This window comes from Toxoplasma gondii, chromosome XII, assembly GCF_000006565.2.
Source record: "Toxoplasma gondii ME49 chromosome XII, whole genome shotgun sequence".
Lineage (NCBI taxonomy): Eukaryota > Apicomplexa > Conoidasida > Eucoccidiorida > Sarcocystidae > Toxoplasma > Toxoplasma gondii.
Genome location: NC_031480.1, coordinates 940,465 through 967,657, shown reverse-complemented (window position 1 = coordinate 967,657; position 27,193 = coordinate 940,465). Strand labels below are relative to the sequence as shown.

Below are 27,193 nucleotides of genomic sequence, written 5' to 3'. Positions count from 1 at the left end.
TCCAAGGTAGTTAAACACTCGAGAATTGTGGCGGTGTGTTGGGTTTTTCGCTTATGTTCCTTTCTAAATCCCTTTGGTCAGTACAGGTAGATGTCGGATGCTCGGCAGGTGTGTCAGTGACTCTCTGTGGCTTGTGTTCTCTCGTTCGACGGTGCGTAAGGACGCAAACATACGCTCTCCTTTGCAAGCTTTTGCGAGATTAGGTCCTCGTGGAATCTCGCTGTGTGGGCGTGTACACCACTGCTGTTTCGAAGGCGACAGGCTGCTTTTTCACGCTTGTTTGTCCATTCTCTCCTCGCTGAAGACGCCTCCTTCTCTGGCTCTTAACTGCGCACGCCGCAGGAATTCTTCTGCCAAGCAGACAGAGGACGAAAACGCAAGAGCGACGGCAGCAGTTTTCCCGTTCTGAAGGAACAACTAGAGACTTCTTCACTCGCATCTTTCTCTTCGAAACAGCGAAACCAAATACACGTGCATACATGCATGTTTCCATATACATCGATGTATGCAAGAGATATGCGTGCACACATTTATGTTTAAGCGAAGCGTAGAGAGAGGCAGAGAATACGTGACACTGGCAACACAATGGCGTGTCGAACTTTCTGTGGCGTTTCTTTCCAACTTTCCCTCTTCCTCTTTGTGTGCTTACTGAAATCACCTGGCGGCTTGCGTGGCGGCAGAATCAGCGACACCATTTTGTTCGCGAGCGCCGAGAAAAACGCAGAAAACACAAATTTCTCAACGCTAAAAAGACCGACAGAGAATGGTGAGTTGATCGAGCGCCAAGAGGCAAGAGAGACCGCTGGGCTCGGTACACAAAGAAATTCGCCAAAATGGCGCTAGCAAAGTGTTTTCTTGATTCCGACGTGTTCTACTACATGGTGCCTTTGCGTCTACTCAAAGTTTTACACTATACTGGAAAACGTGTACACCGAGCGCCCTGTGATGTACTACTAGACCTAAGGAACTTGACAAGAGTTCGTAGTTTTGCGTAAACACGGCTGTCACTTCTTTGGGTCGGCTGCTACAGAAAAGCCACTCTAACACTAAAACAAGCAGTACACGGTAAACAAAAAGAAAGAAGAGAAACGACACGAAACCAACGCTTGCCGAGATGTCTGCGACCTTTGTTCCGTTTCCACGGAATGGCTACTCTCGTATTTTCACACAACTAAATCGATGAAACAGAAAGAGAGGTTTCAGCAGCTCTTAACGGGGGTCTCTGTTTCTCGTTTTCTGTGCCGCTCTTCGCAGCGTTGACGCTGCTCTCTGAGACAACCGACGAACTCCCTCGCGTTCTTGTGGAAAAGGTAATTTCTTTCAGCAGAAATCGTTCATAAACTGTCTCAGAGAGTGTCAGTCAACCAGAATATAAGATGACTGCAGATTTGTGATCAAAATGGTCGTACTCTGTACATAAAGTAAGCCGTGTCGCGGGTGGGAAAACTCGCTTTCTTCTGCCTAGTTCCTTCAAGATCCTAAAAGTAGAAAACACCTCTTTCCCTTGGCTGCTTCCCCTCTGACTTCTACGACTGATGCGTGAACTGCGAATTGGGTGAAAGTGTCTGTTTTTCGCTACAAGCCATCTCTTTTCAGCTTTTCCGTGTTCCTACGTCTTGTGAAATAACTCCTTGGCTGCTTTTCTGTGATTAGGGACAACTGTTGTCTTTGCTTCACCGATGTATATCCCACTCTTTACTGTTCTTTGCGTCTCCCCAATTCCTTTTTCTGTGCCAACAGCAAATCATGAAGATCCACGTTCCAGAACAACGAACAAACTCTCTGTACTCTTATCGCACGATGTGCGTTTCACAAACGTGCATCTCTCTTTGTTGTGGAAGAACCGTTACAAAATGGTAAAGGCCGCCTTCTCGTCACCGACTATCCCCACATATCATTGTTGAATTGTGGTTTCAATAGAGTCTTCGCTTTTCATAAAGAGTACGCGTTACTCTATGTTTTGTCTTCAGAAGTCTTTCTTTCCCCAAACGACGGTGACGGCCCGCCGTCTGCGCGGCGTGGACTCCAAAGCCACCGCCTTTCCACTCCCGGAAACGTTCACTGTTTCTCCGGAAACTTCTACCGCAAGTGCCTCTCCCTTCCGCAGAGCAAAAGAAGAAAAGGCCCAAGGAACCCCCGTCGCCGCTGCCGCCTCTCAACCAGCAAAACAGTCCGTTTCGCGCCCTAGCTCCTCCCCACGCCCCAAGTCTTCTTCCTCGCTGCCACAAGCGCCTTCTGTACGTAGCACTTCTTCGCCTCAACCAGATGCTTCCTTGTTTCCTCCAAGCTTTTCCTCTCTCCTCAGTCCCGTCCTCGGCGAGACAGCGCTGTCCTCTCCGCGATCCACAACGCCTCTGAGTTTCGCTGCCTTAGCCTCCGGAGTTCCTGGACTCTTGTCGACCGACGCACTCACCGCTGTCGGGGACGTCTCTGCTCTTCTCCGCTCGCAAGCTCCCTTCCCCACCCCAGACGTTCCTGCCCTCGCTCAAGCCGCTCTCAACTCTGTAGGCCTGGCATCCCCTTCTTTTTACTCCTCTCCGCGGCGTGAACAGAACGCGTCTGCGTCTTCTTCAGCAGAGCCAGAAGGACTGCTCGATGGCAATGGGAATTCGCTGCTGGACAACGTTTTGGGTGGCGGCCTCGGAGGAAATTTGCTGGGTGGAAACGTCGGAGGTACGTTACTGGGGGGAAATGCCGGCGGAAGTTTACTGGGAGGAAACGTGGGAGGAAATTTGCTAGGAGGCGGAGGCGTCGGAAGCCTGCTGAGCGGCGGCGCGTTGCTGGGCGGGAACGACCGCGACCGATTCGACCGCCCCGAATATACGCCGAATTCCGGAAACGGAACTCGACCAAATGGAAACGGGTTCTTCGGAAACAAACAAAAATGCTGTTCCGACTGCCGGAAGGGCGACATGGACTGTCTCGCCGACTGCCAAAGAGGAAACTGTTCACAAAATCCTACGTAAGTCCATACGCAATGATGCAGACATGTACATGCATCTTCACATATATGTGTCTATTTGTACACGTGCATTACATAGTGTTGAGCGAGGGCTAGGCGGTGTGTATATACGCATCTGTGTGTACACATGTATCTTTTCTGTATGTGTGGGTGTGTGGGCATTGGCCATTGTCGCTTTGATGTGAATTTCGTGTTGACAGTAACCCAATCGTTAGTTTTGTTCTTCTTCGCTTCTCAACCTTTCCTTTCTTCGAGGAGAATGACACGCGAGATGTTCCCTGGAGTGCTACCCACTCACTTGCCTTCACCCATTTTAGTCCACACAAGAGAACGCGCATTTACACCTCGACAGATATGAACATGTCCACCATTTCCTTCTGTTTTTCTCTTACAACTAGACCCACCACCGTCTGCAGTTTTTCTCTTACACATGCAACTACCATTTGTGCTGGTGTTCCTCTGGCAGCTATCCGCACTTTTTGTCGTTCTTTTCGTCTTGAAATGCACCACGTTTCCGTGGCTTTCTGCGAACCTTCAGATGCGAGGCGGCAGAGGAAGGCGCCTACGCCGCGTACTGCCAAGAGCGATGTGGAGGAAGGGTGGGAGGACGGGCGACGAGGCCGCTCGTGACTGCAGGGTGTCGAAGCAGCTGCGCTGCTGGCGTCGCTCTGCGATGTGAAAAAAGAATGTGCAGAGAATATGGATGCACAGACAATGCATGCTCCCGCAAAGCCCCTCTAATGTGTGGCTAAGAGTCCAGGACATCTGCGCCTTTCCAGCCAAGGCGGGAAGAGAAGAACGCGCTGCCTCCGGTGACCTAATCCGTGGCGACAACAGACACAAGAAAGCAAGATCTTCATGCTTGCTCGTTAGTTCGCATGAACGATGGTAACCGGAAACCAACGTGTGTGGATCCTCCGCACATAGGGTTCTTCGATCTAAGTCTTGACGCAAAAAGTCACTTTCACTCGAGGCAAGTGTCTCACTGGACTTCTCCAGACAGCTGAGACATGTCAGGAACTCAGGGAAAAAGTCGAAGAGTCGAACCGGAAAGCGGAGAAAGAAGAAACCTCGAATTTGTGGGAGCTTCAGACCAGAGATAGGTTCTTTCTCCTCACGGAAAGACGCCCAGAGAGTGGTGGAACACGCAGCCAGGTCCCAGGAAAAAGATAAGAAAAGCATATAAACGGAAAACAAAGAGGTTGAGCAAAAGCGACCCTCCAAAGAGACAGGCCTCCTGCACTTGCGTCATTTTCTTGGCAGGTGTTTTCTTCTATTCGCAGGTTAAAACACGGGCTTTAAAGTCCTTTCCATGTTCAGGTATACACGCATGAGTGCTTCTGAAATCTTCAACACAAACGCCTCTCTCAAACATACACTCCAAACCGACGTGGCTCTACATAACCCTGCACATGCACGTATATGCAAATACATATTTGTCTCTATGCTTCTGTATACATGACTGCATGCATTTATATATATATATATATGTATATATGTATATATATATGTATACATCTGCTTGCGCTTCTACACATTATGCCGGCATCCACTTATATATATATATATATATATATTTGTGGATATGTGCATGGTGTGTTGACGCGTAGGCCCAGTTGTGGATGAGGTGGTGGTAGACACGTGAGTTTGCGCTTTCCCAAATACGGGAGTCGATCGTGAAAGATGCCGAAGATGTGAAGTCGGTCTTTGTGTTGGCATCCGGCTTTCGAAGAGAGCCACTGGGGAAAGAAGGCACCTGTGTGTAGTCTTGAGCATGCTCGACAGATGCCGCTGCTTTAATGTTCCTCTGTTCTTCCACTGCGTCTTGCTTCAACTTTAGCACCGACCCCCACACCTGGACATTGCCACACTTGTGGCGTTTTTTCACAGAAGCTGTCAACAGAGGAATCGACACCTGCGCAGACCTGCGCATCCGCATATCAAAGCTAGAACTCACTGACGCCGAGCAGTTGCGCATCGCAGGGGTGTGATCTCCCTGTCTGCATCCGCCTGCATTTTTAGGAACTTCTTTGACGCGTAGTGCTTTCGGAGACTCTAAGAGAGCTGCGCAGGTAGAGGAGACCGACCAGCACGAGGCAGGCATGCAACGCCCGAATAATCTGTACAGAAGGTTTTTTTCCTTGTCTCAACGTGTGAAGTCGGGAGACCCCAGGTGCCTCAGCTCCAGGAGGCAGTGGGGGTCGGAAAAAAGGTTTTGTTTCTCTCGGAAAAGACGCAAAACTGCGTCTTTTCCACCAACAACTCCACCGGTCATTCTGCAAGTTGGATCGAGCAAGGCTCGATCTTTCGCAGCCCTTCACAAAGGTTCGTTCTACGAAAGTGTAAAAGGAGACAGAGAGAACACAGACCACGAGCAGATGCACTCGAGGCGCAAAGCAGAGAGAAGCGTTGGAAAACAGGCACAACACAAGCATGGTAGGCGATAGACGGCCTTCATCTCTCTTGGTTCTTCCTTTTTCTGCCGAGACTTCTCGCCTCGAGATTTAGGAGCTGAAAGACAGCGCAGGCTTTGCCAAGTCACGAAAGAGCCGAGCAGCTTCGTCAAGAGAAAGATATCGTCCCCGTTCTTCCCTCGCCGCGTCCTTCGAGCTCGTTCGCCACTCTCTGAACAGAGGAAACAAGACACAAAAGGCATTTGAAAAAATCGACATCCACATGTGCAAATGTAAACACAAACCAAACCTGAACGTGCTGTGCCTCTACGTCGATTCTACAGATACACACAGTTGGAAATACAGCGGAATATATGGCCGTCAATATCTGCACTTGGAGAGATGCATGGAACACACGCGAAAGAAACACTGTTCCCCTTGCGCGACGACAGGTTCGTCTGCTGCAGATCCTCGAGAGATCCCTTCTTATGACTGACTCATGCAACTACATGAACGCCACAAACAGACATGTTTCCAGGCACTGGACTCCGGTCTCGACTGAGAGTCGAGAGACAGCTATAATAAATACATCCCATCGAACATGTTGGGTCTGACGACTTTTTCCAGTTCCACGTTTCTCGCTGTCAACACACTCCCGGCCTTCTCACTGTCTCCGTTTTGCTTTCGCGACCGACTTCTGCCGCTAAGTCGATCTCACAATGCCCTCTCAACTGCTGTCACCTGACTCGAGAGAGAACCTGGATCCGAGAGGGCACTCACTGCGTTAGCACGGTGACTCTCCCGGCTTTTTCATCCCGCGGCCCGACGAGGAAGAGCAGTGGAATTCGTCGGCGCCCTAGGAGGTCTCTGAAAAAAAGAGAGCAGTGGAGACGGCAGGAACAGACAGCGAGTTTCGCAGGCGCACAAGACTGGATCTAAACTGACCGAAGGAACAGCAAAAATCCTCCGTCCCGATTTAGGCGCCTTCTTTCTCACCACTCTGACAAACGAGCCACCCTCCTTTTTCTCGTGACAAAAACAAACAAAACACACCCGCTTGCACACGCGTACACACAGAGACTACACATGCATATACATACCCATATATATACATATCTATATATATATATATATATATCTGTTTACACCTATGGAGAAACGTATACATATATATATATATGCAGGTACATAATCTTACAGGGGAACTTGAACGTATGCAAGGATGCCAGTGCCCCCTCAAGTGCGTATACCCCAGCCCCACAAGAGCGAAACGCCTGGGCAGAAAAACCGCTGAAGAGGGAAGAGCGCTTTTCCGTATTTCCTCTCTAGGTGAGATTCGTCGACAGAAACGCGTCGAAGGAAGTTGAAAACTGGCAAGTGCGGTAGCGAGCGCGTCTCTCTCTGCTGCGAGAGCTGCAGAGGAAAGCGAATGCGCGCCCAGAAAAGTCCGAGTTTTTTCTCCAGAGGAGACGCCACACTCACTTGAGCTTCGTGTTGAGGTGGAGAGGCCGCAGGTCCACAAAGACGCCAGTCGCGGTGTCCTCGCTCCCTTCTTTTTCTGCAGAAAAACCTGAAGGCGCGACACTCTCGCGCAGCACCGTCGCCACTCTTTCTGCGTACTCCCGGATTTCTCTGGACTGGACAGACACCGGACAGACTACAGCCTGAGGAAGCAGAAAAGAGCAAGACCCGGATACACTACGTAAGAAAGAACGAACCGCGTCGGGTCGAACAAGACGAAAAGGATCTTCCCAATTAATCTTGAACCCAGCAGGTTGTCCACTTTGACTGTTGCATATCTTGGACTTCTCTTCTCGCCCACAGAACACCCAGTGCTTGTGCAAAGCCGGATCTCGCTTCCATGATGTGAAGGCCGTCTTCCCGAGAGAGGGGCGAATTGAGGGAGTAGCGAAAAGACCTTGAAAAAAGACGGACTCTCGCTCTCGCGCTCAGAGTTCAGACCTCTCTTGTGCGTGATGCGCCTTCTCTTGCACATACTCGAAATCGTAGCGAATGCATGTGTGCGCGTCTTGAAAGCGTTTCAACCAACTCGTTCTTTTCCAAAACCAAACAAGTCAGGTTCCGTCGCACGACAGGCTCTGCAGACGCGAGTCCGTTCTGCGTCGTTTCAGACGAAAATTCCGTTATTTCATTAATACAGTATTTCCTACTGCACATTCTGAGTACGCTGATTATGTTTGAATTATTACATTTTATAATTTGTTTTTCTGTCCCTCCCGCGAACGCGGAAAAGGGACTGGAAAAAAAACGAAAATGTCTTTTGGTTCTAGAGAGGAACAATTTCACCCCCTTGCTCCCTTTCACTCGGAACGCAGAGACCGCCAGGCTCCAGAGAAGAAAGGTGAGACAACGGGAGAAGAGACACAAGCGAGATAGAGAGACAGAGAGCAGCGACGATATTTTTCCTGTGAGAGGGAGCGAAGAAGGCACAGAAGAAACAGTTCGTCTTCCTTGAACGATTAGGGCGGAAAGAAGAGACAGAAAAGGTTCCTTTTCTCCGAAAACCAAAGGAACGAGAGAAGATCTACTGCCACCCGACGTCCTACTTTGACAGGTGCCAGCCAGACTGGCAAATCGCCGTTTCGGAGCTCTAGAAGAAGCGCGAGGAAACGCTCTAAAGACCCCACTGCCGCACGATGAATAAGAACAAGAGGCTGAGAGGAGGCGAAAGGAGAAGAAGAAAGAGAAGCAGAAGAAGACGGAGAGGAAGAAGGAGAAGAAGACGGGAGGCGATTGGAATGCCGTCGACTCAAGAGGCGTTCTATCCATGCTGGTTGATAGAGGTCGACCTGATGATAACAAGGGGGCAGCGAAGCAGAGAACTGAGGAAGTCAGTTTTCTTTCGCGTCCCCTTTTGTATCGATTCGCTTCTTTCCTTTCACCTTTCTCATCTTTTGCGACATCCCTGTCTCTTCTCCGCTTTGCCTTCTGTTGATTTCCTTTCTTTTGTCTCGCTTCCTCTCCCTCCGCGCCCTTTATTTCCGTGTCGTTTGCAGTTCTTTTGTGTGCTCCTTCTCTCTCCTCCTGCCTGTGCGTCCTCCCGTCTTGATTCGCCTCCTTTCGCGTCACCGTTCTGTCTTTCTCTTCTTTCTCTTCTTTCTCTTCTGTTCGCTTCTTCCTTCCTGTCCCCGGCGGACTCCTTTAACTCACCTGGAGAGTGCCAGTTTGCCACCACCGCCCCTGAACATCGGAGAGAGAGAAGTCGAGCTTCGGTCCGTAAAATGCACCCCCGCCTTCCTCTGTCTCGACGGAGGACGCGTTTGGGAGCACCTCCCTCGCTGCCTCCAGCAGCCAAGCCTGCAGACAAACATGAACGAGTGCAGGACGCAGAGAAAGGAAAGACTCGGAGACGATCTTTGCGTCCACCTCGGTGGCTCGGTGTGTGCGGAGACTCCTGCTTCGACTCGGATTTTAGAGAGAATCCCGCTGCTCGGATGCACAACATTTAATCAACTGCTGCGCGCATGCAGCAGAATTCAGCCTTGAGCTGTCGAAGACATATGAGGTGCAGTGGCGCTCCTCGCGCAAACGCGCGGTTGCTTCCCCGCTGGATCTTCTTCTTCACTCTCTTGAGTCTGTGTGTTACGCACCCGTCGACGCATGCCAGCGTCACCACCCACAACAGGAAGCAAATCGATGAACAGAGAGAAAGACGCAGGAGGAACAGAAGGACCTTGTGCAGTGGAAGACTCTTGACGGAGGAAAGAGAAGAGAGAAAACAGACTGAAAAGGCCTTGAGAGGAAGGACAGGACGCAGGAACCCAGTGTGAGAGATGGAGAGAAACGAGGAAGGCACTTTCCACTTCACGTTCCAGAACTCCCCAGGGAAAGAAGGTCGAGAGAGCCGCAGACGCCACTCACCTCCGCCTGGGTCCACAGCTTCTCGTCCTCAGAATCCGCAGAGGCGTCGGAACGGCGAGACGCTTTTGCAGGCCTGAAGCAGAGAGGAACGCACGAGAGGGAGGGGGAGGGCAGAACACGAACAAGTTGAGTTGCAGCAGCGCCGATCTTCCACCGGAAAACGAGGAAAACCACGAAGGTGAAGAATTAGCTTTTTCCCGAAGGAACGGCGGAAAGACGAGGCGCGTCTCGTCTCGGAGTCGAAGAGATGACAGAGAGAGACCTTTTGAAAAGGACCGTCTCCTTGAGAAAGAAAGAGCATCTCTTCTCGGAGACGGAAGGAGAACAGAAACTCATCCGCTGCTCGAGAAGAAACGACAACAGGACTGGCAGCACAGGCGACGTCTTGTCGCGGAACGCCTCTCGCTGTCGATCCCTCGCTGCTTTCTGAGCGTTCTTCCCTGGCTGTTTCTCTTCAGATGAAGGAGAGCGTCTGTGAAACAACACAGATGCTAGAAACTGTGTGGCGGTCTGTGGAGGTCAACCGACACAGTACCAGGGAAGCTCCAGCACTAGAAGTCCTGCTCGCACCGCCCTGCAGAGGGGGGTAATACACCATTTCACTGCGACGCAGCAACATGTGGAAAGCGGCTGCACTGGGTTGCTTTGACGGTCTTCGTCTCACCTGGAGCCGAGAGAAACTTTGACGCCTTCAGGCGAGATGCCGAAGACCTGCACATACAGGTGAAGAATGGATGCCAGCTGGACCTTGATCTCCTCGACCGCCTGCTCACGGGTGCAGAGAATGTGACCATCGTCCTGGAGGACAGGAACGAGGAAAAGAGAGAAACCACGAGGAAGTGTGTGGAGAAGGGTGGGAGAAGAGAGGGAGCAGGAAAACAAGGGAGAATGCAGAGAATCACGGGAGAAGAGGCACAGCAGACAAGGAAGAGCGACAGAGAACAAGAGAGGAGCCCGGCAGAAGTCGAGAACGAGAAAGAACGATAGGACAAGAGGAGAGACAACGCGAACGAGGGGAAAAAAGAAGGAGATGGAAACCAAAAGAAAGAGTGGAAGTGTGTGGAAGTCTTTGGCGTGTCTTTTTTCCTGGTCTGACTTGAGTAAATTCTCGAAGGCGAAAGAGGCCGCACAATGCACTTCTTCGCTCTCGACGGAAAACTCTTCCGAACTCGGAAATCCGCAGAGGCAGGTGTCTGGACACTTCAGCCTTCGCCCTGGTTTCGCGCTCCAAAGCGCCTTCCTCCTTCGAGGTCACAGGCGAAGGAGAAGTCGACAGAGAGACGTCGTGACGCGGACTCGAGCTCGCTAGGGAGAAGAGAGAGGGTCTCTCCTGAAAAACGAAAGTTGAACACAATTTACAGAGATTTAGACTGTCTACCGAACCGTTGGGTCCCCGAATTCGCGTCTCGACCGCAAGAATCGCAGACCCACACTCCAGGCACACGCAGTAAACGCTCCGGCGACTTGACACCAGCGGCCGAGACTCTGAAACCTAAAAACGCACTTAAGTTGAGGAACAAACCCAGTGAGCGGTGTGTCCACCAGTGGGGAAATATTCAAGAAACTTGACAAGCATCGGTACACTTACGCAAATGAGAAGAAGAGACTCTTCAGATCCGTTGCTATAGAGTAACACAAGCAGAACAAAGGACTTTCCAGACGGCGCTTAGTGATAACATCTGCATCTGAAATGCAGCTTTCACCGGCCTTCGTCTCCCAGTTCCACGGTTTACTGCTTTACCACAGCGCAGTCAACATGACGCCCATCGCAGATGCAGAACACGGCGAACGTCACGCACTCACAAGCGGAGACAATCGGAGACAAGCGGAGACAATCGGAGTGGTCTAGGCATGCTCCACCAAACATGGAAGGCGACAAGAGCTGGCGAGAGACTCGAAAACTCGTGAATCCAAAAAAGCTTATGTGTTCTCTGTGTTTCGTCGATCCTTCCTCAAAGAGAAGTCCCTGACCTGCTGTTCTTCTTCGAAAAATCTTTGCTTCCCCCCCTCACTCGTCCTTTCCCACTCACCAGCAAATACGGAAAGACGTAGCTCAGGTGCAGCGGACAACTCATGGGCTTCAGAGAGAGGCGAAACACACTGTCTTTCTGCTGATCTCCTCCCTCGTTTTCTATCTCTCTTCGTCTTTCTTCTTCTCTCTCCTCTTCGCTGTCTCGTTTTCCACCCGTCGGGGAGTCTTTCGCCTCGGGGTCAAGGCTGCTCGCTGTGGCGTCTCGGGGCTTGTCTCCGTTTTCTTCTTTCTCCTTCTCTTCGTCTCTAGGCGACGCTGAGACGGTCCACATGTTCTCTCGGTAGTGCGTCCAGTGCCCGCTTCGCCTCCAAAGGCCGCTCTGCGCCAGCGAGGGTGTTTCCACCTGAAAAGAGGTTTCCCGCGTTGTCAAAAGCGCTTCGCAGTTGAAAATCAAAACGCTGTTTCGACAGAAAAGCTTTCCGCTGGCTCGCAGTGGGAGACGCGAAGAGGCACCTCCACGCGAGAGCGAGCCGAGGGACACTGCACGATCCGGAACTCGTCATGTCTCACAGAATGCACACACACCACCAAAAGTCCGTCTGTTTTTTGTCAACTCAGGATTTTACATATCTGTCCAAATCTATATCAATACCTCTCTGTACCTACATCTACCTATCTATGTATCTATACATAGAGCTGACTACTTGTTTCTCTGTACCTACGTCTACCTATCTGTATATCTATACATAGAACTGACTACTTGTACCTGTCAACTCGACAAGTGTACGTCTCGATGCAGCTCCTTATCTGTGACTGCATCCTGCGTTCTACACTCTCTCTCTGCGATACGTTCGTCCTGACGTCCATGAAGATGCGGACGTTGAAACTCGTAGACAATGAGGATTACATACATGCAATCCACACTCCACAACACAACTTTCGCATGTCGCAGTGGCCTAGAAAACCGGGTGCGTATGTACAAGGGCATGCAGCTTGACGCTTGGGATCCCAACCGGAACGCATACGAGAGCAGCTGGGCGGAACTCGAGAGGCGCGGGATGCAACGCTCTTTTTCATTCTGAGGCGTCCTCGCCTGAGCATCTCCTCTTCGGAGAAAGACGCAGCAGAGACACGCACCACAAACCCTTCTGTCTGCGGGAACCGAACCCTTTCAGAAGTCAAGAACACTGCATGCACCTCGCTTTGTGCGCAGACATCGGCGAGGGATCTCGAGCTTCTTCTCTGTAGATAGCGCGACGTTTGGAGAACACAGAGACTTGACGCTTTCCGCGCGCCGCTTGCGAATGTAAGATGAACGCGTCAGAGTCTGCTGTGGGGAGAGCGTCGAGGCGAGCGCGGATTGGAGCGACGTACTCACCTGCTGGAACTGCAGGAGCCGCTGGTGCTGCGCCAAAACGCTTTTCAAGTTCGCCAGCAACTGGCGACCCTCGGGAAGAAAGACAGGGCCGACAGCGCCCACATCGCTCGCGGGCGGCAACACGAAAAGGCCCATTTCGCGACCCAACTCACGATGGTCTTTCCTTTCCAGCGAAGGAGAAGAAGCAGGAAAAGAAGAAGAAGAAGCAGGAGAAGAAGGAGAAGAAGCAGGAGAAGAAGAGGGAGAAGAAGGAGACTGAGAAGACAACCGGGAAGAAGAAGAGCAAGGAGACAAACGGAGAGAAGAAACGGAGAGGGAAGATGAGGAAAATGGAGGAGACGAAGAATACTGTCTCGAGTCAGAGGCAAGAAAAGAACGAGAAAGTGAAGGCGAGAAAAAGGCAAAACTGTTTGCGGATCCAAGGAAAGCTCCTCTTCTTCTGGGAGGCGCCTGTCTTTTTCTGGGGGCATCGGAAGACAAAGAGGTTTGCTTCTCCGAACCAGAAGCTGTGGCAGGAGCCGTCAAAATCCGATCTTCTTCTTCTTCTTTTCCCTGTTCTTGGCCCTGTTCTTCTGTTCCTTCTTCACTCGGAGCGCCGTCAACTTGTTTTGCTGCTTCTTTCTCGGACGCATGCGTTCTCTGGCGCGTGTCTCTTGCTTTCGCTTTTCGCGCTTGCTGCTTCCAAAACTCGACTTCTCTTTGTCCCTGCTTCAAGAGAGAAAGAGTGCGAATGCCTCCGCCACCCGCCGTTTGCCCTCCGATTGTGTGGTGGAGTTTCTTCTTCAATTTGATGTTCGAGTTGATTCGCATGCTCTTCTTCCTTCGCATGCTTCTCCTCTTCTCTGCGTGACTAATCTGGCCTGTCAACACTGCTCTCGCTTCTTCCTCCTCCTCCTCTCCGTCCGCATTTCCGTCCGACATTCGCTGGCTCTGCTGGGCGACGGCGCCGCCCTTTTCCTCACTCCTCCCTCCCCGCTTCCCTGGCGCCGAGCCGATCGGCTTCGGAGCCACCCGCGAGAAGCAGGGGAGGTCTGCGGGAGCCTCCAGCAGCGGTGCGTTGGGATTCGCAACAGGGAAGATCCATTTGACCAGCAAGAGTCTCGAGGAAGAAGTCGCGAGCGAGTCTCGCCGCAGGCGCAGAGACTCGGAGACAGCGCCGGTAGGCAGTCCACAAGGTGGAGACTCCCGCGAGGACGAGAAGCCGTGAGAGGGCGACCGGGAGGGAGCCGGAGAAGCGGCGAATAACGATGGAATCCACGAGGGAGAGGGAAGGATGCGCGGCGTAGCGAGGGGAGAGGAACGACAAGGATGAGATGAAGAAAAAAGAGAACAGCGCGGAAAAGGGGGAGACGCTGGAGAAGAGAGAGAAGAAGGAGAAGAGAGAGAAGAAGAGAGAGGGGGGAAGGGCAGGGACGGAGGGAGAAGAGGCGAGCGCGAGGCCTCACTGGTGCACGACTGCGGAGAAGAGAAGAAAAAGAGACAAAAGAGGAGGAAAAACCAACCTTTGGACCAAGCGAAGACGCACCGAGTCCCGGGAGAAGAAGAGAGAGACGGACAAGGAGACGGACAAGGAGAGAGAGGAGGGAGAAGACACGAAGAAGACAACGCAGAGGTGGATCTCGTGACGTGATGGGAGCCTGGACAAGAGGAAGAAGAGAGGAATGAGTAATCATACATGGTAGAAGCAGAGGCTAAAGACGACGGAGAGGACGAAAGCGAGCATGAGACAGGCCTGGGCAGACACGCGGAGAAGCCGCAGAGAGCGTGAGAAAGCCTGCGTTCGGTGGCACAGAGAACTTGGCAAAGTTCCGTCTCCACAGATGGGCAGAAACGACAGAGAGAAGCAACTGGGTGGGAGGTCTCACCGACGCGAGACTGGGGGGACGGTTCGGAGACAGAAGACTGAAAAGGAGAGAGAGAAGTGCCAGAGGAAAAATCGCGAGGCGAAGAGAAAACCTCAGAAAGAGACGAACGAGAAGAAAGCCGTAGGCAGGAGGAAGGAGAGAAACAAGGGGAAGGGAGACCACGAGAGAAGGACTTCTCAGGAGACGCAAAAGAAGGCAAATCGCGCGATGCGATGAGAGAGAGAAGACGGCAGTGGCGCGGCACCTCCACATGTCTCTCGAGTCTTAACGCCTTCAGTGGGGAGTTAACTTCGCGTCCTCCCCATCTCCATCGTTTTTTCCTCTTTCCTCGTTTTCTCTCGGCCTGTCTCGGTCGAGGCGCCCTCCTCTGCGGAGTTCTCCTGTGCGCTTCCCTCATAGCGGACGGACCGTCGGCGCGGGAAGCGAGGCGAGCAGGCGAGAGAAGAGGAGAGCGAAGAGACAGACGAGAGCGAGGGGGAAGGCTGTCCATGCCCATGCGGCGTAAAAGCAGAGGAGCTGAACGTCTCTCTTCTGCCTCTTCTCTCCTTCAGGTCGAAGAGAAGCGTGAGAAGAAGAGAACCAAGCGGAGACAGAGTGCAACGGAGACTGAGGAGAGGGCACCGGTTCGCCTCTTTCTCTCCACTCAGTTTCGGTGCAAGCAAAGTCTCCGGTTCAAGCGCCGCTTCAGTGAGAGGGATGCATACACGCCGTCACGAGCGAGCCGGTCCGACAAGCCGTCGGGAGAGGCAAGGAACTCAAGCCACAGCGCGAAGCTGATACTGCGTTTCGTCGCCCGCTCCGTCGCATGCTTTCCCCTCGAGCAAAGAAGAAAAAAGGGAACCGAGAGGAGAGCAGGAAGAGAAAAGAGACAAGTACAAGACCGTGTGCATACCCCCTTCTGCTGAGTCGACTCGCGGGGCTTTGTCCGGAGCGTCTGTATGTACGAAAATCGGCGCTGGATCGGCCTTCTTTTTGCAGGAGGAAAGGTTCGTGTTCAAGAAGACTGGCCACCAACGAGGAAGCGGAGTTCTCGGATTTCGTTCCAGTTGTCTTGTCCCATTTTTCAATTCTCGACGCGTGACTGTGGAGGGCGCGCGACATTGCCCCGAGAATCTTTTCTCAGTTTTCTGCATGCGCCCGGAGGTTCCCAGGCAACAAACTGGAAACTGCCTGTGGCAGACTTTCCTGTCGCTTCTGCGTTTGAAAGCGACAGAAAACAAGAAACGAGAGCAGCGCTTCGTTTCAGGGGAGAGACAGCCTTCTCACCTTCCTTTCTTCGTGGGGAAGGGAGAGCCGCACGGCGCGGAAGCAACGTTTTTTTTGTGGCTCGCGCTTGCTTCGCTCTCTTCTCTAAAATGAAACAATAGCAGATACACTCCGACAGCAGGTGGCGCTCTTTCGCGCCTTTCTCTACGAAGAAGACGGGGAGAGGACAGACGCGAGAACCGCGGAGAAGTCGACTTCCTCCGGGATCCTCTCGTAGGCAATTGTGTCTCTCTCTTCCTGGGAAGGAGGCACAGCGTGCCTAGAGAGACGGTCTGCTTTTCCTTGTCTGCTTTTCATCTTCAACGGCCGCTTTCTCTTGCCGCGTCTGTTTCTTCCTCTTCTGCTCCCCCACCTTCTCTACTTCCTGTGCTATCTTCTCTCCCATGTACACACCTTCTCCCTTCTTTCTTTCTCGTCTTTTCTCGGCGCTCCGCGATGGTCAGAGTTGCAGTGGAGCCCCTCTACGTGGGCGGCAGAGGCTCTGGCGGCTTCCACGCCGCGATTCTGCGCCTCGGAAGATTTTCCCTCCTCATGAACTGCGGCGCCACAGATCTCTTAGACCCTCATGACATTGACCTCCTCCTCCCGTAAGTTCCAGAGACTCACAGAAAAAAAAACGAGCGATCTTCGCATGCAGAAACCTTGACGTAGACAGCTATCTATCTATCTTTATATATATATATATATGGACACGTTTGCATCCATGTGCGTGCAAACGCTTCGCGCATCCACGTAGGTAGCTCGACTTATACGTCTCCATATATATATATATATTTATATGTATGTATGTATGTAGCTGTGTAGATGGACATGCTTGTGTCGGTGTGTGCATACATGCTTGCCTGTCCATTTATCTGTCTGTCTGCGTATATGTCTGTCTCGATGTTGGTGTGTCTTCAGAAGTAAAGCCATATCTGTGTATGCATAGATGTGTACCTGTCTGACTGTGTTTCAGGTACCTGAACGAGATCGACGGCATCTTCATATCGCACGGTTCGCTCCGCCACTTGGGGGGTTTGCCTCTCCTTCACTCGCGGCAGAAAGCTGTCTCCGTCTCGGAGTCTTCCTCTCTGGATTCTCCCTTTCACCTGTGTTGCTGCTTCTCTGCCGCCTGCCGCGCATGCAGCGTTCCCGCGTTCCTGACCCAGGCGAGTCAGCGGCTGGGGAAGGTCGCGCTGGAAGGCGCCGTTCTGAGCAACGCCCAGAGCCGCGGCGTGCATGCATGCGCGCCTGCGCGGGGTGTACATACACCACCCGAGCCGGGCGAGGCTGCGGGGCCGGGGACTCCCGGGGAGGAGGAGGGGCGAGGAGAAGGGCAACGCGGCGAGGCGGTGGCAAAGACGGAAGAGAGCGAAGGGAGGGAAGGGAGCTTGGGTGTCGAGGAAGGTTCTGCGGAGGCGGCTGTGTCGACGAAAGACATTTCCGCGATCATGGAGGCATGTCGGGTGCTGCGGTACGAAGAGAGAATTCGTTTGTTCCCGAGAAGACGCAGAGAGGAGCAGAGGGACGACGAAGTGGGCGAAGCGGCAGAGACCGAGGACGCGGAGGCCAGGGCAGAAGCATGCGACTTCAGGCTAGACCGCGCCCACTCAGACGCGGACGACGAGCCGGACCAAGAGGAAGACGACACGGAGGTGTACGTACACTGCATCCAGGCGGGCCATGCCCTGGGAGGCGCGGTGTGGCTCTTCGACGCAGATGGAAGGAAAGTCGTTTTCGCCGTCGACCATTCCCTCAATCCTCTCTGGTGCGTCCGGGCGGACTGTCTCTTGTCTCCTTTGTTTCTCCTCACCTCGCGGCCCTGAGTTTCTCGATGTCTCTTCCTCTGCCTGGACCCCAGGTGCTGGGCTTCCCCCGCGTCTTCTCTGAGAAAGCGTCTCGGAAGGACATGTCGAGATTTTCGGTGTTTCCTCTCTCCACCTTTTCCAGACGTTTCTGAAGCGTCCTGTTCTCTCTCTCCGTCCCTTGAAAGGCTTTGGGTCCATCTCTCGGCTCTGCCGCTTTTCGCCTGGTGTGCCTCTCTGCCCCAGCGTTCGCCTTTCTTCGACGTTTCCGAATCCTTTGTCTCCTCAGGCACACTGATGGCAGCGCGCTGCTGTCGCTGCTGCCCTCGCTAAGGGCGGCGCCCTCGACGCCTTCGCCATCTCCTTCCTTTTCTTCTCCCTCCAGAGACAGCTTCTCTCCTCCTTGCCTCTTCATCTCGGATGTCCATGAGCCTCCCACAGGCCTGCATTCGTGGCGGTGAGAGATTCGATTTTCTTCAAGAAGCTACTCCACATCGTCGAGTTCAATTGCTGCACCTGACACCCACACGCCTCCAAAAGCACGGTTCTGTCTCTCGTGAACTTCTTGGTTTGTTCTAAAAGAAAGACTCAAGCATAACTCACTGCCTTCCCCTTCTCTTCTCGTTTTTCGGTGTTCCTGCCTCCATGCACACCTTCAATTTCTTCCCCCTTTTCGAGGTTTGCAGCGCCCTTCGTTTTTTGCCCGCTTTTTTCGCGCTTTTGGGTCTCCCTGCGGTTCGTCCGCCTCGCTTCGTTCGTCTTCGGATTCGTCTCTTCCTCTGTCATTCGGACTCCTTTTCGACGGATCTGAGGCGCGTCTTTCTCTGCATGTGCCTCGATGAAGAGGCGGCGAGACGTCCGACACAGTTTCGTTTCTCAGTCTTGCCCTCATGTCTCGAGTGTCTCTACACGCCTCCCCTTTGCTTTTTCACGGCTCTGTGTTTTTACAGGGTTCCAGCTCTTCGTGGCTTTTTCCTCCAGATTGCTCACGTCCTCCAGAGAGGCGGCGACGTTATCATTCCCTTGGACATCGGCAGTAAGTCCACTGTTCTCTTCTGCGTTTTCCTCTCTCCGTTACGTTTTCCTTTATCATGCTTGCCTCTTATTTTCCCCTCTTCTCCGTCCTTCCAGACTTTGCTTTGCTCCTTCGCTCTGCGACCTTCTCGCTCTTTTCCTCTCTCGCTTCACTGGGCTGCGGGTCCTGATTCGTTGTCTCCTCCTTGTTCTTCCTTTTCTTCTCCGCCCACCGTCTGTTTTCTTTTCACTCTGCATGCACTTGCGGCTCTCTGCTCTGCATAGGTCCGCTTTTGGAATTGCTGCTGCACTTGGAGGCGCTGTGGCGCCTCGCGCCTTCTCTCCACGGCTTCCCGATTTTTCTTCTCTCTCCGGTCTCTGCGTCTTTTCTTCTCGCCTGTCGACCGCTCCTCCCCCAGAGCACGCAGCGGGCGCGGGCGCTCTTTGCGTCTCAGCGAGTCAACCCCCTTTTCACTAACGCTTCAGCCTCGCTCTCATCTCTCTTGGCCCACCGTCTCGCCGCGCCACCGCTCCCGGAAGCGACGAGAGACTCGCCCTGGTTGGCGCGGAAGCAGACGCGAAAGGCCTCACTCCAAACTATTCTCCCCTTTTCGCCGGGATCAAACCTCCTGGACCGACTTCCAGAGACTGGCAGCCTTGTGACCTCTGCCGTGGGTGCTGATGGACTCCCCGCCCGAGTCTGGGGGAAGGATGGCGACAGCAGGGGCAACGTCGCGGGTGGGCCCGGGTCAGTCTCACTGCCGGCTCCAGATTGGAGCCCAACTAGCGGTGTCTCCACACCGCCGCCGGGCTCGCGCCCGGCGGGCGGCGAGGGTGGGGCCCAGAGGCCGAGCGGGACCGAGGGCGCCCGCAGACCAGAAGAAGTGCATGCAGAAGCCGCCTTGGCGGACTGGGCGGGGGGGCGCACCGCGGGATTTCTGGGGGCGCCGGGCCTCGCAAGCCCCGCGGGGGTCTTTGGGGGCGCACGCGCCCCACAGGGGACTGCGGGGACGGGCCCGTGGAGCGCCAGCTGTGGGCTGCCCTTCGGGAATCTCAAGTTCGTCAAGTTGCTCTCGACGGAGCGAGAAGTCGAGCATTTGCTTCAGCAGCGAGAACAGGAACGCGAGAAGAACAACACGGAACCTCGAAGATCCGGCTGCGTCTTTGTCTGCACTCCCGCGAGCCTCGACTCCGGATTCGGAAGATGTCTGCTCATCCGAGAGGCCGAGGAAGAAGCGAACGCCATCTTCTTTCTCTCGGAGCCCTGGCCTGGTAAGGACGTTTAGCAAGAGGTTTCGGAACCGTGGACGAGACTGTGTGTGTCAACAGCGGCTCTGAAGTTCGTCAGATCTGCAGAGCAGCTTTTTTTCGAGAGATCTTTATTTCCTGACTTCAGCTATGTCAAGCAACATCTCTCGTCGTCTCTTCAACGCTCTCCACGTAGCCACAACCGAGCTATAGGCGTGTCAAAGCATATATATATATATATATATATATATATATGCATATATGTGCAGCTGCATGCGTCTATTCTGGACTACAATTATATGGCCCTCCGTTTCTTTTCTTTCGAGTGTATTGCCAATGATGCCAGGCTCTTTTTCTGTATCTATGTGTGTGTCTTGTCGGTGTTGGAGTGTATCGCATCTGCAACTGCTTTTTCTGAATTTTCTGTTCCTCGCGCCGCCAGGGACGACTGCTCACCGCGTATGGAGCGCACAGAAGGACCGCGTTGCGTCTGCTTGCTCGACGCAAATGTCACGACGAGAGGACTCCAGTTTCTCTGGGAATGACAGAGAAGAGTCGTCTTCCCCGGAGCTCGTGTTGACGCAGACTCGCCGCGTTGCGCTGTCGCCTGAGGAGCTTCTGCGGCTGTTTGAACGCGAGAAGGAGAAACGGGCTGCCGAGCTAGAAAAGAAGAGACACTCGGGAGCGGTGAACGAGGCCAAGGAGGAGCCTGGAGAGCCGGCGAAAGAAGAACAGACGGAGGCGTTTGAGGAAGAGAAGGGCCCTCTGCTTCTGCACGAGGGCGACGACCGGGACTTAGTCGACTACGATGACGATCTAGTCGAGAACCTTGAAGACATCGAGGCCGCGCCCTCCTTGTTCCCCTTCGCAGGCTTTGCCCTCCCCCAAGACGACTCCTTCTACGCCCAGACCGAAGAGCTCGCGGGCGATGCGCAGGACCAGGGCGAGGAGCCAGCGGAGGAGACAGCGGCGGAAGCGTGTGGGGCCGACGAGGGCCCCGCACTGGGGGCCTCTTCCCGAGGCCTCACAGACGGCGTCGAGTCCGACGGGGACAATCCGTTGCTGGATACCTGTGGCCCCTGCATGCAGGGCGATCGAGACGAATTTGCGCAGCCGCCGCTGAGCTTCGCTTGCGCGTCTCTGGGCGGAGAAGCCGCCAGAGACAGGGTGGCGCCTTCGAGAAGACATGTCAAGGAGGCAAGCGAGGCCAGTCGTCGAGTGGGAGGGTTTGAGGGAGACGCGAAGAAGGAAAAAGAAGAAGAAGAAGACTTTGGAGTCGCCGTCAGTGCGGAGCAGAAAGCCGTTTGGACAGCCGCAACGCTTGTAAGGCCTGTAAACGTAGACAGTGTCTCTGTGCCAAGGCTTTGCGACTGCGAACTGTAGAACTGAGGTCAGTGAGAGACCTTAGAGTAAGTACCCTTCATTTGCCTTTGGAAAAAGATGGACTGATTGTTTTTTCTACACTTTTTAGAGGGAATCTACGTCTTCACGACATCTTTGGTAGGCATCCGCCAAGCTGCAGCATTCGGAGTTCTTCTTTCTCCCGTTTTGTACGTGGTAGCTGGAGTGCGGAAGATACGGAAATCGAGGAAATGACAGGGGCTTCTGTGGTGCTTTCTCTTTTTTCCACCCCTGCTGAACAGTGAGTGCTACGCGCCTCGTGTGCTTCTGCGTTGTGCGAGCTCTGGCCTCTGTCGATGTGTACTCTTTTCCTGACAAGCAAGATGTGCATTTACTCTTTCTTCTCTCTGTCGCTGGTGCATCTTTTCCTTTCAGTCTGTGGGGACTGCTGCCGCGTCTGGCGCCCCTGTGTCTCCTTTCGAGGCCTTGGGCGCGCCGGTGCCAGGCGACTCCAAACTCCTCTGGGCCGGCGGGGGCGTCTGGCCCGGAAGCGACCGTGTGGCCGTGGCGAGTGCCTTCGCGCTGCCGCCCGCGGGCCTCTTCGCGGGGGGAGCCGAGGCGTACAGACACCTGGTTGAGGGCGAGAAGCGGATCGCAGGGGCGCCGCGAAGAAGGTGAGAGAGGCGTGGATGGTGGGAGTGCGTAGACAGTGAAGAGTGCACGCTTTGTTTGTCTACATGCATCTTGAAACGCAAAGAACGGATACGGGGAAGCCGACATCGAGGCGTCAAGCCTCCCAGTCAAGGTGGACACCTTTGAAAATCAACAGTGAAGACACAGAAAATAAAACATCTGAATATTTGAAAAAATATCTCTAGTAATTTTTCCGAAAAAAAGAGACTTCAAGGAAGCCCCGGAGATCAGCAGGCTTTTCCGACGCAGCTCTCACATTTTCCACGGGGGTCTCAGGGTCGTCGGTTTTTCTTTCTACTGTCTCTAAACGCTGGAAAGACGCAGCACATGTTCGATTCAAAAGAGCCCTTCGCGTTTCCGGTCCACCTACGCCAGGACCTCGGCTGAGAAGGTTCGCGTTCCCCTTTGCGTTCTCCTCTCTGTCTGTTGACCAGTCTTCTTCGTGTGTCTGTCTCGGTGCTTCTTTTGCGTCTTAAGCTTGGAATCCCCTTTGGTGTCCTCAGACTTCTCCGTTCCTTTTCAAGCGCCAGCGCGCCAGAGCCTGCCCTTCTCCCTCCTCATGCTGCCTGTCTCTCCGTCTGTCTCTCTGTGGACCTGCGGTGTACAGACATGAGAAACTGAAGGCCGAGTTGCTGCTGGCGAAGAGAGGCGGCCACGTCGCTTCTCCATGGCTCGGAGTTCCCTCTTCTCTCGCCTTCTCTGCTTTCGGGGTCGCCTCCTCGCCTTGTCCTGCGGGCCTTGTGGGCGCGCCTTCGGGCCTCCTGCCCGGCATGAGGCCCACAGCCGGCGACGCCTATCGCCTCCAGGAGGCCGCTCTGCCTGCGTGGCGGAGACAGTTGAGGTGAGGGGGTGGGGGCCAGCTGCTTCTACGACTTCTTCGGTTTCTCAAGTGTTTTCTTTATGGGTGCTGGAGACCTGTGTCTGCTTTTGTCGATGCGATGGGTCTGAAGGAAGAAAAGAAACTCAGCCGTAGACCGGAAAAACAAGGTCGGTCTCGTGGACGCCTGCTGTTTTTCCGCGGTTGTTTTGAAAGATGCTTGTCTCTCGTTTCTTACGTTCGTCTACTGGGGAGACAGACGAGAGACGGAATATGGACAAGCGCATAATAGAGAAGGAGAATCTCCCCTGTTTCCTCTTCTGGTCTGCCGTGCTCTTCTCATACCCCACCTCTCGTGGTCGTCTTTCCTTCTCTCGGCTTCCTTCTCCCCTTCTTTCTCTTCGTCCCTCTTCTTCTCTCTTCGCCTGGGGGCTCCTCATTGTTTGACTCCTTCAGGGCGGTTCTTCGCACATTTCTGTTTGCATGCTTCTGCTGTCTTCTCTTGTCCAGACAATGGGTCGGCGGCGAGGATCCGACGGGAGTGGAGAGTCTGACCGTGAAGGTGTCTCTGCGTTGCCACGTTGAGTGTATCTCGGGAGGTCTTGAAGGCGTCACGAGTCTTCAAGGTCTGGTGAACTTTCTTTCACTTCTTCGACCCCAGAACGTGTTTCTTTTGCCCTCCTCGACGGGGCCTCTCACGCGCGAACTCGTCCGCAGTCTCTCGCAAGCCGAAGAGCTACAGACAGATCGACTTGGCTCCATCCCCGCCTCTGAAGGCGAGAACGGAGACGCCCAGTCGTCCCATCTCGATGAATCGCCTGTGCAAAACAGCGAAGAAGCCGAGATGACCGATGCAGAGCCGCGCCCCGACGAGGCCTCCCCGCTTCAGACGTCTGAACTTCTATCGTCGAAGACCGTCCCTTCGCTTACTCAAGATTCACAGAATTTCACAAAAAGCCGGCCAGGCAGAGGTCCGGCGGGCGGTGCCACTGTCTCTGTCAGCGCAAAAGAAGCTCTGCAAGTCGGCCTCGGCCACCGGCTAGTGGCGAGTCTCCTCGCGTCTCTCGGGCCCCACGCGCGGGTCCAGCTGCTCGTCTCCCGGGCCAGCTCAGCCGCACTGTCTCCGAGTGTCTCTCGTGACGCGCCCCGCTTCAGCCATGTGGGCCTCCTGGATCTCCCCTCTGGCCAGGCCGTGCTGCGCCTCGACCGGCGCCTCTGGGCCGAACTCCAGGCGCATGCCGTCCCCGTCCCCGCGCCGCGAGCCGCCCGCGGGGCTCTCGAGAGCCGGCAGACCCCGGGCGCCGACCAAGAACGTCCGAACTGGGGACAGCGGCTCTGCTTCGTCGCGCGAGCTCGAGGCGCTGTGCAGCTCTTGGGCAGCGAGGAGCGAGAAGGCGAGGGCGAGGAAACAGGACCCGAGGCCGAGACGGCGGTCGAAGCCCGCACAGAGCCTGGAAGAAAAAGGTAGGGAAAGCAAAGGAACAGCTGCACTTGGTTTTTTCTGGTTCTTTGCGAGTACGGGACCAAACCAGAGACAAGGGGGTACACGTCAACTGGGGTCCAACGTTTCCGTTGTGCAGACGCGACGCAGTCCGAGGCGGAAGAAGGATTTTGTATGATCTGCGCGTGTCTTCCCTTTAAGTGTGAGTATACACGTTGGTGGGTGGATGTGTGAATCTCGCGGCTGAGTTGCTTTCCCTCTTTCTGTTTCCTTCGTTTTCGTCCAGCCTTGTTCTCCGCCGTGTCTCTGGAGTTTCACTCACTCCTCATTTGTGGTCTTTCTCCGTTCTCGTCCTTCGTTTCCGTCCATTCTTTTTCTCTCTCCAGGTTGCACAGCGGATCCGGCCCAAAGGCGCGGCGTCGCCGGTTCGGTCGCATGGGGCCGTCCGGCTCGGCCTTTCAGTCAGGGAGTTTTTGGTGTCCGTCTCTGCGGCCGTCGTTTCGCCTGGTCTCCTGCGACGACCCCACACTGGAGGAGACAGGGCAGGCGAGAGAGGGCGCCTCGCAGCGAGAGGAGACTCACGGTGCGCAAGAGAATGCTTCAGGCAGCGGGGGTTCCTGCCCGGGCGCCTCGGCCGCCAGCGCCTCTCGAGAGCACATGGCTTTCTCAGAAGACAAAGGACTCGACGACAAACGGGCTACGCTGCTCCTCGGCCGCCTCCAACTTGGCGACGTCGCCCAGCATCTGTGGAGTCACCTGGGCCGCGAGGGTCGGGGGCGCGGCGACGAAGCCGATTCGAGAGAAGCCGAACGCGAGGAGAGAGAGGCGAAGAGCGAAATCGCTTTCGCGCCTCAAGGACAAGTCCTCAGTCTTGCGAACTGCGCAGCCATTCGGATTTTGCAGGTAAAACAGGAAGCAGAGCCGGCGAGGAAGAGGCCAGGGGTTTTGCGAGAACTCTTTCGACTTTGGATCGAAGTCAACGGGAGTCGCTGTCGTCTGTTTTGAGTCAATCGACTATTTGATAAAGCTGTACAGTTTCCAGAATTTCCATGCTTCACTGACAAATATAAATAAGAAATTCAATTACGCACAACTGGGGCTCGCGAAACGACACCCACCGCAGTGGATATGATCAGCAGCTGATTCACCAAATCTCTTTCGTTTCAGTTCGTAGCAGCACCTGTGACACCGCTTCAGAAGGGAGGAGATCTCAATGTCTTGGATCTGTTGCATCGAACACACTGGGGTTTACAAATGCAAACACAAAAGGGTCTTCTAAACAGGCATTTCCACCAAAGGCGTGACACGGCGACCAGCGGAGAGCTTCTCACCGATGCTCTGCCCTGCAGGCCTCGTGCTAGCCAAGACCGTGTGTGGTTGCCAGTAGTTTCACAGTGCCTAAAACTGAATTATTATCCATTTATACTTCAATTCGTCAGAGGCAGTACATGTTTAACGGGTTACTGCGTGCATGTATGTAGTTAGCTAGATGTGTAGGTATGTAGAGTCCTTCCTGATGTGTTGGGGGAAGAGATGGGAAGTCAGTACTCAATTACATGGGATGAGAGAGAATTAGTCCTGCGAATGAGATAGCGTTTTGAGAAGGGGTCGCAAAAAGAAAAGATAGGAAGGGAGGGACTGAACGAGACTGGCGCGCATACACGCTTTCCACGAAGTAGCTGTTGTGCGCTTCTCCCTTTTTGTTCGTCTCGCCTTCCCACCCTCAGTTCCACTTTCACGCTTTGTTATCTTTCTTCTTTTCTTTTCGCGCAGGATGGACACGGCAGTCGCGCGTCGGTGTGGGAGGTTGAGAGCAGCGTCCATCCATGGTTTTTTTATCTTCGTCGGTTGTTTGCGTCGCAGCCGTTTGCTCTAACAGGGTCTTAACTTTGAGGGGCCTGTGTCGAGCGGTCCAGCTGCGCAGAAGCATCACCAGGATTTCTCTCTGAAGCCCGCGAGCTTTTGCTTTGTCTCTATTCACTCTGTAGCTTATCGCCTCACGGTATGGACTTTCCGTCTTCCTGCCGTCTTCTTTTGTGCCGTTGTGGCGCTTCGCTGTTCGCGTAGCTGGTGCAAGCGTGTGTCGTCAATGAGACTCGATTTCGCACGCGAGCCTACCGCGTACTTGTTCTTGGCGGTGTGGACGCGCTGTGTTCTCACTGACAAGAAGTCTTCAGCAGCGCCGGTGCCTTTCTTCGTGGAAAAAATGTGTCACAAGCGGGGGGGGAAAAGGGGGTTTGAAGTACCCGAAGGTTCGCATCGTGCCACTCCACGAAAGAACCTGTCAGATGCATGCTGCCAAAGAACTGCGATTTACCGTGAAAGGCATCTTCGAATCGAGAGGCCTTCGCTTCAGACACAGGAAAGGTGCCCACGGTTCCCAGAAATGGCTAGGAAGTAAAGAGAGAGGCAGTCCACATGAAAGTGCACACTCATACGGAAAACGGATTCCCTGAAAGAAACACGTATTTCCACGAGGTCGACGGCTGTGTGTACACATACACGCAAGCACGAATGCCTACAAAGATCTCTCTACATACCACACTCGTCTTTCCCACTGAAGCCGTTCTGCACAAGCCTCTCGAGCGCCAGAAAGATGTCGCGCAGAAATCAAACGAACAGGCAGAAGTCCAGTTTTTTCGCCGGACGAATGCACACTTCGACACAAACACAGCGACAGACGGACAAGCGCCATCCGTGTACGGTTTGGACCCACTCGACTTCTCAGTTTGAACAGAACTTCAATTTGTCTGGACGAGAGTCAGCATATTGAAAGGTTTTAGCCGCAGAATCCAAAGTGTACGAGCTTTCCGTTTCAGTCGCACGATGAAAGAACAACGCCGTTTCCAGAGGCAACACATCCGCAGGCTTGCGTTGGCCGTTCGCAAGAGCTTATGTGGAATTGTGTGCCGTCACACGCAACGGTCAACTTCACTCTTCTCAGAAGAAAGAGATTTCATGACGAGGGCGGAACGACTTGGACACGCGTGTGCAGGTTCTGAGACCGCCGGTGGAGTTTCACGGAGCATTATTTTCCGTAGAAGAAGACCGCTCCCACATCGAACGACATTGTTTGCGTAGAACGGCACCACTTCCCAAGAAACGACACTTCCTCTGAGATAGTGACACTACTTGCG

General features: G+C 53.9%; 3 protein-coding genes across 3 annotated transcripts; 2 read left to right on the top strand and 1 right to left on the bottom strand.

Moving 5' to 3' along the window:
- The first annotated feature begins 1,141 nt into the window (after nt 1-1,141).
- Nucleotides 1,142-4,054, top strand: TGME49_219370 (hypothetical protein). Its single transcript, XM_018779842.1, has 2 exons — nt 1,142-2,962; nt 3,501-4,054. Exons 1-2 carry the CDS (start codon nt 1,956-1,958, stop codon nt 3,712-3,714), a joined length of 1,221 nt encoding a protein of 406 aa, XP_018634803.1. The 5' UTR covers nt 1,142-1,955; the 3' UTR covers nt 3,715-4,054.
- A 3,781-nt stretch (nt 4,055-7,835) lies between these two features.
- Nucleotides 7,836-15,418, bottom strand: TGME49_219430 (tRNA ligase class II core domain (G, H, P, S and T) domain-containing protein; the record flags this gene model as incomplete). The annotated part of the gene is made up of 7 exons (XM_018779843.1): nt 12,588-15,418; nt 11,268-11,612; nt 10,334-10,567; nt 9,902-10,035; nt 9,238-9,310; nt 8,527-8,673; nt 7,836-8,165 (listed from the first exon to the last, which is right to left on the bottom strand). Exons 1-7 carry the CDS (start codon nt 14,946-14,948, stop codon nt 7,836-7,838), a joined length of 3,624 nt encoding a protein of 1,207 aa, XP_018634802.1. The 5' UTR covers nt 14,949-15,418.
- Nucleotides 15,419-15,662: 244 nt separating this feature from the next.
- Nucleotides 15,663-26,395, top strand: TGME49_219440 (hypothetical protein). Its single transcript, XM_018779844.1, has 11 exons — nt 15,663-16,305; nt 16,674-17,465; nt 17,792-17,959; nt 18,453-18,538; nt 18,802-19,788; nt 20,207-21,087; nt 21,541-21,779; nt 22,406-22,639; nt 23,126-24,079; nt 24,443-24,959; nt 25,830-26,395. The coding sequence occupies exons 1-11, from the start codon at nt 16,154-16,156 to the stop codon at nt 25,941-25,943; spliced, it is 5,124 nt and encodes a 1,707-aa protein (XP_018634801.1). The 5' UTR covers nt 15,663-16,153; the 3' UTR covers nt 25,944-26,395.
- The last annotated feature ends 798 nt before the right edge of the window (nt 26,396-27,193 follow it).